The 13,347-nt window shown below is 57.0% G+C and overlaps 1 protein-coding gene across 1 annotated transcript; it reads right to left on the minus strand.

Moving 5' to 3' along the window:
• Positions 1 to 5,379: 5,379 nt before the first annotated feature.
• GPRIN2 (G protein regulated inducer of neurite outgrowth 2) lies at positions 5,380 to 13,143 on the minus strand. The gene is made up of 2 exons (XM_059899916.1): positions 13,067 to 13,143; positions 5,380 to 7,169 (listed from the first exon to the last, which is right to left on the minus strand). Exon 2 carries the CDS (start codon positions 7,161 to 7,163, stop codon positions 5,868 to 5,870), a length of 1,296 nt encoding a protein of 431 aa, XP_059755899.1. The 5' UTR covers positions 7,164 to 7,169; positions 13,067 to 13,143; the 3' UTR covers positions 5,380 to 5,867.
• Between the last annotated feature and the right edge of the window lie 204 nt (positions 13,144 to 13,347).

The raw sequence follows: 13,347 nt of genomic DNA on the forward strand, positions 1-13,347 counted from the left end.
GCGTCAGGAGTGGCGGAGGGGGAGGAGAAGGCACAGGGACCGAACTCAGCAGTGTCCGCCATCCCCCCACCCCGCCCGCGTCTTCAACCCAGGGCGGGACAGGAGGAAGGTCACTCGAGGCCGCCGCGGGCGGGGCAGGGTTGGTGGCTCCCAACCTGCGCCCCCAGGTGCCTCTGGAAGGCGATTCCGCGGCCACAAGGGGGCGCCCGTGCTCCTCCGGCGGGCTGCGCTGCCCGGATCCCAGCTCCGCACCGAAGCCCTTGGCTGACCCCGCCAGCCGCCTGGGACCAACGCCCAGCTGTGTCCCAGCCCCTCTGGGACCACAGTTCTGCTGGTTCCTGCCTCTCCTTTCCCCAGCCCAGTGGTGTGACCACAGAGGAGGCCGTGGGCCATGCCCAGGGGATTGCATCAGGGGAGAGGGGAGTTGGGTTGAAATCTTCACAAGAAGCCCCTTCCCCTCTCTCTGAATTCCCCCAAGTCTGAAGCAAAAGAAAATCAAACCAGAGAGTCTTCCTTAAAAGACGCAAGCGGGGCTGACAAAAGCCACAAAGCTTGCAAACAAAATGGCGTCCTTGGCCACTTCCTTCCCAGACCCTTGACAGCGAGAAATGAGATGTGAAGAGAGGAAGGGCAAAGCAGAAGCCTAAAAGGGAGGAGCCAAGTGGGCCTGGGATGAGAGGCAATTCCACTCCTCCCCAGCTGGACTTCAACACCCCAAGTGTAGTTCTTTGGTGAGCCATAGAAAATTCCAGCCCCAACAAAGGCTCCCTACTTGGGCCCACCTCAGGCCTTCTCAGTGTCTCAGAAGTCTTCTCAGAAGTCTCCTCCCCCTGCCCCCAGCCCTGGCTCCTAGACACAAGTCCAGTCCCACACAGGAAGGGAGCAGAGACCAGACAGCGCGGTGTGTCCCTACCGAGGCCCAGGCCATGCCCCAACCTAATTACAAGGCAAGCAAGAAGATTCTGAAAACATGAGAGAGAGATGACCTACCTAAAGCCAGCAGATGGGTACCACCCACCCATCGTGCCCCTTGGGTGACCTAGCCAGCCAGGGCCCAATAAAGGTCACCCAAACTGAGGATTGACAGGTGTCCTTCTAGCCTGATCAAAGCCTCTTCACTCACAGGGCAGGACCACTGACAACTGATTTCTCTCTTTGGGCAAAAGCGATGGAAACAACCTGACAAAGCAACCCCAAGCTGTCCCAGGGAGGCCTCCTTCTCCAGGAAGAAGCTCAGAAGCTATTTGGCAAGCTCAAACAGTTTGGGTTTTGTCCGAAGAGAAAAAGGACAGGTGGGAAGGAAGGGCCTAGACTAGTGAAAATCAGGAATGCCAAGACCCTGACCATGAGAAGAGAGACTGCTGTTTGGAGCAGAAGGGATAAGGCAAGGCAGAGCCTTGGCATAAAGGGAAGGAAGCAGTGGGGAGGACAGTGGGATGGATGGCGGGGAGACAGAAGGTTTCTGGGGGCAAAGAGGACATGAGACAGAAAAGGAGAAACGGGGGGAACTGAAATTAAAGATAAATAGGGGATGGGGGAGAAAGAGCACCAAGGGCAGTGGGTGCAGGACCTGCAGAGCCTCCCCACTGCCCCTGGGATGGATGCCGATGGAGGCGCTCTGCTCTCTCAGCTGTGTTAATAGGATGCTGAGAAAGCACGCTGTGTCTTTTCTCAGGAAAGATGTTGGGAAATGAAAAGCTTCTGGGGAGCCCACTGCAGACTAGCAGTGAGAGATGGGATGCTTCTCCTTAACATGGCTCTGGGAGCCAGGGTTTCAGAGGACCAGGGCCAGAATACATGTGTCCCAAGCATGGTTCAAGGCAGAGGGTGAAGGACCTGGAAAGAGGCTCTGAATGAGGGAGGGTTAAGGAAACAATGTGGGCCTAGATTAAGGCCAAGCTGACAGGGCAAGAGCTGATCCCACTGATGGCTGTGGAAGTGGTACCTAGCAACAGCAGACGTGTGCTAAGCGCTAACTCAGTGCCAGGTACCTTATGTGGGCTACTTCGTTTACTACTCACAGCAAGCCAAAAAAGGGAGGCACCATTATCACCCCCATTTTACAGATGAGGAAGTTGAGGATCAGCGAGGTTAGTAACTTGACCAAGGTCTCATAGCTATAGGTGAGATCCAGGATTCAAACTCAAGTTTTAGACGACTAAGCTATAGTGCCCCCCCTCAATATCCTAAGTATCAGGACCTGCATTGGGAAGACCCCATTGGCCTCCTGTGAAATAAAAATCCAGTACCTCTGGGGGACAGAGACCCAATTCTGCAGACTCAGGAGGTGATGTCACAGTGGGTTAGGGCCATTCTCTGCTTTTCCACCCTCCCCCACACTGTGCCCTCAGCCCAGCAGTAGCCTACACTCTGGCAGGAATAGCTTCTCCCCCAGGTAGACTGGTGATCCCTGTGACGGTGATGGCAGCCTTGGACTTGGAGAGGAGATGCATGCCCTGTGTCCTGGCCAGGCCCACAGGTGACAAGTTCCAGGGAGCTAGGCTTCAGCTACTGGGGCCCCAGGTTGCCAGGAAGGAGAGCTGGTGGACGGAAGGGAGATCCCTGGAGAAGAGGTGATTCCTGCCTGAGCATGGAGCCCTAGGAATCTGGGGAAGGCTCCAAAGGACAGAATCTACCAGAACAAAACAAAACAAACAAGACCAGCCAGGACCAACTGGACCCTTCCCTGACAAAGCTGTGATCTCCGTTACTTTATTTCAAATTCAAAACAAAACAGACATACACATAATGAAATCTACCACCTTCCAGAGCCAGGTCTAAAGGGGTCCCAGAAAGTCTGGTCAGAAATCTGGAGTCTGAGAGGAAGATATCTGTAAACGAAGCTGGTGGCCATGTTCTGGGACCCTAAACCACTGCCAGTCAGGCCGAGCCAGGGAAAGGCCACAGCAAGAAGGGGGTGGGAGGGTTGGGTCTCCAGGTTGAATTCAGAAATTAAGCTGCAGCTGCTCCAAGTAGACTTGTCCGCAGAGGCTGTGCAGCCTGGGCTAGTGAGGCCAAGGACACCATTTCCGCTGTTCCGGGGTGGCAAGCTTACCTAGGAGGGTGTTGCGGGGGCCCCAGCCGTGCACAGCCCCCAGCTCGGACACAGGCCAGGCTGGATTCCAGCACCACCCTGCAAACCTTTATCTCGGTCACGAAGAGGTGGGAGGGTGGCTGGCTAGCCCTCCGCATTCAGGGCACAGCCCAGCCTGCCATCTTGACATACCAGGTGCAGCCTAGAGGTGGCAAACGGAGAATGAACTCATGACAGCCTGCACAGGACAGAGGAGAAAGTCTCTTCATGAAGGGTGTCCCTGGTCCCAGCCAAGCCCTGTGGCGTGCAGCCCTTCACCTGTCCCTCCCCAACCTCCACCTGCCTCTCCTTGTCCCAGGTGGTAGCCTCACCTCCTTTTACTCAGACTGGAAGCCTCAGCTTCCTGGAACTCCTCCTCCTTCCCAAATCCATCACACGCTGTGTGTGTGTGTGTGTGTGTGTGTGTGTGTGTGTGTGTGTACACACGCCCAGCCCTAGCTGCCCTCTCCATCTCCCCATAAAGGGACGCTCCTTGGTTCCCATACCCCAGTCCCGCCTGGGCTCCTCCCTCCCACCTCTTCCACATGAATCTCCCGTCATGGCAGCCAAAGGGACATTGCTGGAATGAAATCTGTGTCCACCCCTGCTTCCACAGCTCCTGTAGAGTCCCTTTCCTCAGTCACACCAGGAGACTCACAACTAGGACCCCCTGGCCAGCCTCCCAACACAACAAACACCCCAACTCAGCCTGCACTGCCGTGATTCACCGCAGCCTGGGCAAGACAGCCACCTGCAAGCCTCTGGCCAGGCCGTTCTCTCTGCCTGGTATGCCCTTCCCTGCTCACCCACCAGTCCAGCCCTGCTATGTCCTCAAGACCCTGCTCAGCCCTGGCCCTGTGTGAAGATGCCTTCCTACCCCAGTTCATCACCCCTCCCCACCGTGTCCTCACAGCTGGGGCTCCTGGCACCCCCACGCAGGGCCAGAGATGAGAGCACCCTGGTACCCACGTGTCACTCCCCGGAGCGTGACATGCCTGCCCTGAACCACAGGCGTCGGGATGGACAGGCCCAGGCCCCCGGGCTGCACGGTGCCAAGAGCCTTATGACTGCACGAGAGCCTGCTTGATCACATTTTAAAAGGGGGGTAAGGTCAAGTCCCCTCCTGCACACCACACCCACCCCTCTGGCCCAGCCCTACCCTCAGAAGCAGCTCTGATTCACTGTCATTTTCAAGCAGGGGTGACATTTTATCTGGCCTCCGCTGGGAGTGGGAAAGGCACATTTTGGGGTAAGAGAGCCCCATGTTGGGGCCTTGGGATGCATTCTGACCTGAAGCATGCCTTTCTCACCTGGTTCCTGTTAGAATGTCGCTCCTGCATTAAATGTTAACCCATTGTTGCATGAGTCATTTCCACCTCGAGTACTGGGCCTTTGGGGGTGGGGAAAGGTAAGCCAGCTGTCAGGTCCTGGGTTCCTGGGTGCAGAAGAGGGCACAGGAACAGGGCCAGGCCATGGGCAGGGCTGCATGTGGGCCCTGACTCCACCTTCCCATGCCAGGTGACTCTAGGCAGGGCACTAACCTTTGGCTCCCTCACAAGGCGGCGCTGGTGGATTCTGTCCCAGGAGCTTGGAATCCCCAACACTAAGCCCCAGGGCAAGGACACAAACTCACCCTTATCCTCCGCAGGTCTTGAGAGCTCCTTTGTCAATGAAGTCAGGCTGTGCTAAGCGCCAGTGTCCTGAGCTCCCCACCCCCATGGTCCCCTGACCCCCATGGCCTCACAGCTCCCGCCATGTCCCACTAGGTGGGAGACCCCACCCCAGGCTCCTTCCCTTTTCCCACCCATTCCTGCCCTCCCTCCTTTGAAGAACTGCACCAGCTGAGAATAAGTCCTTAAGCCAAAGGAGCAAGGTGATAATGGTACAATTTCAGGCACTGCAACATATTTGGGGACAGGTGGCCACCTGCTCTCTCCTTCCTGAGGCCAGCGCCTGACACAATGACCTACTGGGAGGCTGGCTCTTAGAAGTACCCTGCAGTCCTCTGTAGTGCTCAGAGCCCCCCATACTACACACTGTGAGCTCAGCAAGGGCACGGGCAGCTTCTTTCCCAAGGAATTCACAGAACCTGGCATGGAACATGGGCTCAATAAATTCTTCTTGTTCACAACTGCCCTGCGCTGCCAGCCACATGCTGCAAGAAAACACTACAGGCTTCAGCCAGCCTCAGCTCTGCTCTCATCCCACCACCTCGAGCTGTCCAACCCAGGGCATAGCAGCTACAGCCACGCCAATGTCTGTGGTTGCGTCTATAAAACAGAGTGAAGAGGTAAAGACTCCACGAAGTAAGGGGATGAGTACAGGCTGTGGCACATGGGAGGCCTCCACCATGTCAGTTCCCGCCCCTAAAGACTCAGACAAGTCCTTGCCACTTGGGGCCCCACGTCTCACAGCAGGAATTCGTTGTATCTCAGCACTGCTGTGAAAATAAAGCCACCAAGAGGTCTGGGGGAAATTATGGCAGAGTTCTGAGGAGAGACTGAACAGAAGGTCAAGGGTTTTGACAGAAAAATCAGGATCCCCCTTATGCACAGTGTTGAAACCATCCCAGAGTTCAGAGCCGGATGTGCAGATGTGGCTCTTGGAAATCAAGCCCTTAAAAACTAGCCCAGCTGCAGGGGGAAGGAAGCCCCCAGGCTGCAGTCCTGTGGTCTGCAGGCAGCCGAGAACAGAGACACGTCCATGGGTGCCAGTGGGTCCAAAGGGCACAGGGCCCCTACTGTCCCTGGGGCTGAGTCCATGGGCCCAGGGCAGCTCCTGGGACTGCAGCTCCTTACTCAGGGGCTGCACTGGAGCAGCCGCAGCAGCTGGGGCACTGCAGGGACTGCATAACAGCTTGAAGAGGCCCCCTCCGGCCCTCCGCAGACAGGCTGTTCTCCCTGGCAGGGGCCCGCTGCAGCTGCTCAAACTGCATCTCCAGGTGCTTCTGGATGGCCAGGCCGAGTACCTCAGGGTCCACTGCAGCTCCATACACCTCCCATGTCATGCCCTCGGCATCCCATCGCACCTCCCGCACAGGGGATGGCACCTCCTCCAGGCTGGACCCCAGAGTTACCTCCGGGAATGTGTGCAGGGCCACAGGGGCCTCCAGAGGCGGGCTGGTGGCCACAGCTTTGCAGACTGCCTTGGGGGCCGCTTGCACACCAGCATCCTGGGCTGACAGAGGTGATGCCAAGATGGGGGCCAAGTCACTTGCTGAGGTCATGGTCCACATATCCTTGGTCCTGGCGCCAGCCTCCATAGCTAACCCGGTGGGACCCCAAGGGTACGCACAGCAGTGGGAATGCCCAGGAAGCCCCACAGGCAACCTACACTGGAATTTCACCCCATGCTGAGCCTGCAGCCCAGATTCACTCACTGATGCCACTAGTTTAGGAAAGGCCAGGATCCCTGGGGCAGGCAAGCCATGGCAGCAGCTGCTGGCCCCCACCTCCCTCATGCCACAGAGTAGGGCTGCTGGGGGCAGAGCATGGCAGGAGGTGGTGGCCGACTGCCCAGTGGCTTTGAGGCTGCTGCTGTGGGTCATTGTGCCCCCCAGGCCAGGTGGCAGCACCCACACCTGACTCTCCTCCAGTGTCCAGGCTGAGTTTGAAGTCCCATCCTCCAGAGCCAGGTCCCTTTCCAGGCCTGCAGGGGCTTGGCCACCCTGGCCAGAAGTGCTGCTGGGCTGCAGCTGAGCCCTATGGACAGGCGAGCTGCCCAGGGCCGAGCAGCTGAGGCTGGTCTTTCGGGCACTGCTGTGGCCCCAGGTCTGGGTGCTGTAGACCAGGTCCGAGTGGCTTCTCTGCACAGCGGCGGTGCTGGGGTCCCGCAGGCAACACAGGTCACCACCGCCCACGGTAGACACATTGCCCACAGTGCCGCTCCGCCAGTGACCCATGGCCCCGGGCTGTGGCCGGGGGCTGGAGGCCCGTGCCTGCTCCTCACGCTCAGCCTGGCTCCCTTCCTCCTCCGGGACCTGGGCACCCCTGCTGGTCTCGCCCGGCAGGCTGGAGGAGCTCCAGGACAGGGGCTGAGGGCAGGGACCGATGGGTTCCTGGGCACCCGGCTCAGGGCGGCTGGATCTCATGGCTGCCTGCAGGAGAGAGAGAGGGAGGGAGCGGCGTTGAGTTGGGTGCAGCACTTCCGCTGGACTCTGCTGGGGGCCCACAGGGTGCAGGGCGCACTGCGGGGACAGCTTCAGTCGCAGCCTGCTTGACCAGTCAAAGCCACAAGCAAAACGATGACAGGAGACCAGACACTTCAAATCAAGGTCACCACACATTATACACAGGGATGACACTTCAAATACCTAAAAACCAGAAACAAGCGATCAGAACGAGCCCTAGGGTAAGGTCCTAGAGACCACCCAGAAGGCCAGCTGTTGACTCTTTACTGCTGGGTTATGGGGAAGGGGGGAGCCAGGGGAGAGGCCAAGCCTGCTGGGGACAATAGGTCTTAGCACAGAAGTATTGCAGTATTTTAATAACCAGTAAAGCTCAACTGGTGAGTACTAGCCGGGCTCCTCCCACGACTGTCAGTATCTCTTTCACCTGGACTAGAGCATCCTTGGTACACGGTGCGGGGAGGGGGCTCAGAGAAGTTTCGTGGGACAAGCGAGAAATGAATACAGGGCACACTGAGAACCACCCTGGGTTCTCCCATGGCCCTCCCCATCTTCTCTGGCATAGCCTGGCTGAGCTGTCACGTCTCTGGGGATCAGTCTTGGCTGCCGTGAAGGGGAAGGGCTTTCCTGGCTGCCATCACAGGCTCCAAGGGGAGGAAGAGGCCCCCATATCAGCCCTCTACGCACAGGACTCACTCGGCATTTGCTCATTCCTCCCACAGCCATCTCCTGAGCACCTACTGCATGCCAGTCTCTTGGAATTGGGCAACATGGAACTAGTTTAGATCAGCTGTGCCCCCCCCAGAATGGGGTCCAGTAAAGGCCTCCCCCACTATCCGAAAGTACAGCATTCCTATGGAACCGTTCGTAAACCAAAATGGTGTAAAGCAAAGAGGCAACTACCTTTTCTTGTAAAATCCTCTTCGGATTTCTTTCCTTTATTGAAAACCTGTACTAATTAATGTAGGTCTCTCATAAAAGTGAAGTGACATAAAGTGAACTTTTGAAAAGCAGGGGATACCTGTACCACCAATCAGACACCGCACACTTCCTGCCCCATTCCCCCCCTGCCATTCCTGTCCCTTCCTCTAGCCATAGACTCCTCCAGACCTGCCCACTGGCCTGTCTGCAGCCCAGAGTCAGCACCGGCCCCTTCAACCTTAGTGTCTCCTCCCGGGGAAGCTTTCCCCAACGGGACTGGCTCCATCTCTGGCTGAGCCCTGTCTGGCCTGGATGGAAAAGTCTGGCCAACTGTGGGCCTCCCACCAGCCTGAAGCTGTCAAAGCCCGTGGCCTGTTCCACACTGTCTGTCCTAACACGTGGCTGGCACTCAGAGAGTGTCTGCCGTGTGTCTGACGGAGAGAACAAGCGAATACAAGAGTAAACCCATAGGGGAAAGGGCTGAGTGCCAAGAACGGGGTCTGAGGGAGGGCATTTCCAAGGCAGGAGAGCTCACTTTGCATGATGGATCAGAACTTCCTGGAGGACCAGCCATGTAGGTCGGGCCTGGAGCGAGAGGAGGGAGATGGTGCCCAGGGGGAAGGAACAAGGAACAGGGTGAGCAGAAAGCAGGAGGCATGTGTTCAGAGCACAAAAAGGGGGCAGCAGGCTAGGGGCTGGGCAGGGCCCCAAAGGGAGGGAGTAGGGTCAGGGCATCTGGGCCAGCCCGGCCCCGGCCAAAGCTGTGAATTAGAAACTTTACTCTGAGACTCCCAGCCAGGCAGGACCAGCTGCAGAAACAGGGCAGGGATAGCAGGCAACAGCTGCAGTTTGGGCAACCCCAGTCCTGCCTTCCCAGCCTGGGCTGATAAGAACTGTCAAGAAACCAACCACCCTGGCCAGGTGAGCAAGGCCACCTGAAAGGGAATGTGGGAAGGGCTCTCGGGAACTCAGTTTCTGTATATTACAAACTTCTTGCTGTCCCAGAGCTCAGGAGATGGCTGGTGGCTGTTCGAGCCAACGGTGAGGATGTTTCTAGGGCAGCTGTCCCCTGAGAGCTCCAGGCTTGCTATGAAGCCCATTTCAGCACAACTTCCGGCAATGATGGAAAGATGCTGCTCTGTGCCATCCAAAGCAGTAGGCACTGGTCACATGTGGCTACTGAGCACTTGACATGTGGCTAGTGCGACTGAGAAACTGAAATCTGATTTTATTTAAATTTAAGTAATTGAAATTTAAAGGGCCACATATGGTTAATGACGACCATACTGGACTGTGCAGCTATAGACATGGTCCCAGCCTGGGCAGGAGTATCCTGTCCTGGCTGCTCCTTGGGGCTGAAGCCAGACTGGTCCCTGGAAGAGTCAGGAAAAGGATGAGTAGGCAAGAGAGGACTATGGCCCAGGCCCAGCCCTCAAGGAGTTCTAAGATGGACATATAAACAGAGAAGGGCAACAAAGCCAATAATCACAGTGATGATAATAAGAAAAACAGCTCCCAGTGCCCAATCACCCACTGTTTGCCAGGCATGTGCCATCTCCTTTCCAGCACTGTCTCATTTAATAGTCCAAGCAACCTCATGACATATGTCATCTGAGACGTATGAGAGAGGTTTAGTGACCTGCTCAAGGGCACACAGCTGGTAAGTGGTTAAGCCAGGAATTAAACCCAAGAGTGTCTGAGGTTCTCTGTGCTCCCTCTGAGCACTGTGCAGACCTCCATCCTAGACACCATCACTCTCCACTGTCATTCCTTTTTATTTACTGTTGCCGTGGCTCAACTGGAGTCCCAGAACCTGGCGCAGCATCTGGCACTCCCAGGGGTGCCCACAACATGCCAGTGGAACAAGTGAATGAGTAGGAATAAAGCCTGGATGTCCATCCCACCCGACCTGCTTCTTAGCAGCTTCACAGGCTGCCCAGAGTCAAGAGGGCAGGAGGAGCACCTGCTGCGTGGGAAGGCTGTGGTCACACATAGCCCCTGGCAGGCAGACAACCACCGAGCCCCAAGACCAAGTATGCCAAGGAAGCCCTATCTGGACAGCCTACACAGCTTCTGGCTGAGCCTCACCTACCCTGGACCCTCCTCACAAATAGGTCCTTAAGGAGCCAGGCCAGGCCCTGGCCCCCCTAAGGAAAGGGTGGGACAAGGCTGGGGATACCCTCAGACTCCACCAGGAGCTGGTGAGAAGCCGTCAGTGACAAGGGTCCCGCTGTGCCTGCCTCACCAGATGGCTGTCTAGTGTCCAGGGTTGGTCATCACCCAGTGAGAGAACAGTGACCACAAAGACACCGGGGGTGGGGGGAGGAGGTTATATTTCTGTTGGTTCCCTTCCTCAGCCCATCTCCACAAATGGCAGGTGACAAAACTGAGACCTGGAGCAGCTCAGAAATGTCAAAGAACCCACAGCTGAACCCTAGCTGGCCTTCCCAGCCCGAACGAGGAAAGGGCTTCGAGGGAAGTTACTCGAGTTATGCCAGGGAAAGGAGGTTTCCCACACACCCTACCACCAAGAAGAGGGGCCTCTCAGGAAGCAATGGAGCTGACCAAATGAACCTTGGAGCCAGGGGCAAGCAGGTGGGGCAAGGGGTCTGCTTCCAATCCAGGCTCTTCCCCTTCCTACATATGTGCACTCAGGTGGACCCCTAACCACTTTGAGCCTCAGTTTCCCCAATCTGCAAATCGGAAATAAATCCCCACCCTGCAGGGCTGTTGTGAAGACTGAACGTGATGGCATATGGACTGCCTGGAACAGTGATTGTTAGTAATCTTATCTTTCTTCCTCCCATCAGGAGTGACTTGTGCTCAAGGTATCATAGGACTAGTACTGGGGGGTGGGGGGGAGCAGAAAGATGGCTTTTAGGAAGCCATCGAGACACCCTATAGGTTAGCCTGGTCTCGCTTCTTAATCTTTCCTACCCATCCTTTCCTTTCATCCCATCCTAGGACCTAGTTACCAACAGTGTTCCCAATGTCTCCATCATCACTATGTTTCCAAGTCTATTTTAAACCTCAACTTTGAAGGATACCCATGCACACACTCATACCTGCATGCATACGGACACACACAAGTTTGCAGTCTGCATTCTAAGTGCCCCAAATGGCATGTCCATCTGCCTTAAAAATCATGGAAAAGGCTCTGGTTTCATGCAAAAAAAAGACCCTGAGAAGATGTTTTAGCACAAGTTAAAGCACAAGCACAGAGGTATCCAAGACCCCTAGTGTTCTTTAGATGACACTTTAATGTTCTCTCTCCTGTCCCACTTGATGCCAGTCAAATTTGCAATGTGGTCAATTCCCTGTGGCCAAGGCAGCACTCTCCTGCTGCCTCAGTTCTGCTTGTCAGCAAGTGGAGGAGCAACCAGGCTCACATGCAGCATTCAACCAATGTCATTTTGAGTAAAAAACTCCAGTTCTGCAAAAACTTCCAGAGAGGCCCAACCAAAGAGAATGCTAGGTTGACCTGGTCAGAGGTTCCAACTCCTGCTGTGTCGCCCTAGCGGAGGAGTCCAAGGCCCCTGGGGATGAGCCCAGGGGGATTACCAAGGCCAGTGCAAGCAGGCCCCATTGCAGACCACACCTGTGGCATCCATTTAGGTCCTCTCTTTTAAGGGACAGGCATTTGGATGATGACTTCTGCTTCCAGCAAAACCAAGACAGGAAAAAGCAAAGCTATGTGGTCAGGAGGGGAAACTGCTCATATGTTGAGATGTGGATCTTTCCCCTCAGGGACCAGGGAGGGATACACACCACCCAAATCCTTCATTGCATAGTGAGGGTGTGGCAACCTCCAGCAGGTGGTCTGATCCATCCCAGCAGCAAAAGAGGGACTGACAGGACCAGACTGTTTAGGGCCAAAGTGGGGGAATGCAGCAGGGAGCATTCCTGAGCTACTGAGAAGTGTTTAGAGGGACAAAACTTACCCATCATAGAGCCTTAAGAACAAGATGCCCAGCTCACAAGCTATGCAGGAAAGGGTCCTGGGGTAACAGTGGGGCAGAGGCCCCAGGACCCAGCTCTGCTCACCACAGAGAAGCCTAGGCCCCACCAGCCCCAGAGCTTCCTCCCCTGAGGAGGATTTGCCCATACTTTCCAGTAGGAACCTGGGATGGAGAAGGTCAGCCTCCAGGCCCAGCTGCCCCAAACCCGAAGCAGCCCAGGTGGCTGGTGTGTCGCTACCTGCGTGGCCACGGGCACCCATGAACCAGCATAGGCCCACGCCCCAGCCGTGGACACACCAGAGGCCGACATACAGGCCCGTTTGCGTGTGAGCCTGCAGGAAACAGCATCCACACAGCTGCACACTGCACAACAAACATACAGGCTGTGGAGCCAAAGGCCCAAACACACCACACCACACACTCTCCCCCAGGGGCAAGGGTCCCTGCCCTGACCCTCCCGCACAAAGCCCACTGGGACTCAGGGAGAAGGTCCTCAACGCGATCCCCCAAACTAGGCTACAGACCTTCCCAGCAGCAAAGACAGTGACTGAAGGAAGACAGGGCTGTGGGCCAAGGGGGTAGGGATGGAGGGCAGGAGGAATGAGAGGGAAGGGAGGTCTGGGGCTGGGGGCTGTGGGAGGAGGGTGGGATGGGCGGTGGGGATGGAAAAGGGAGGAGGAAGGGGAGGAGAAGAAACCATAGGAACAGGGGTGGAGGCAGAATGAGATGGGGTCCTGGGCAGAGTATTGAGAAATGGGAGGATGGGCAGAGGAGACGTGAAAGAGGGGATAGGAAAGGCAATGAGACCAGAGATAGGAGGAGGGATGCGGCCATGGGGGGCGCTGAGCACTGGGCGGGGGCCGGGATGCGGAGGGTCCGAGTGCAGGGAGAGGTGAGGAGTGGGGCTCCGGGGCGCAGGAAGGGGAGGCGCCGCCCATCCCACCCTCCTTCGCCCTAACACGGGCGAGAACGGAGCTGGCCTCTCACCCTCTCGCCCGCCCAGGGCCGCGCAGGCCGGCGGAAGCGCTGCTCCTGTGGCCGCCACAGGTGCCCGGCGCAGCGGCCCAAGATGGAGCCGAGCCGGACCTGGCCTGGGCCGAAGACGCCGCCAGCCGCGGTCCGCCCGGCCCGCGGAGCCAGCGCCGGGGAGGCGCCGAGGGGTGACTAGGGGCTGGGGTGGGGAGCCGGGGGAGACGGGACGAAGGAGACGACAGCCCTGCTCACCTGGGCCCGCCCCCGCGCTCCACCGCCCACGTCGGCGTCCCGGC

This window comes from Balaenoptera ricei, chromosome 16, assembly GCF_028023285.1.
Source record: "Balaenoptera ricei isolate mBalRic1 chromosome 16, mBalRic1.hap2, whole genome shotgun sequence".
Taxonomy (NCBI): domain Eukaryota; kingdom Metazoa; phylum Chordata; class Mammalia; order Artiodactyla; family Balaenopteridae; genus Balaenoptera; species Balaenoptera ricei.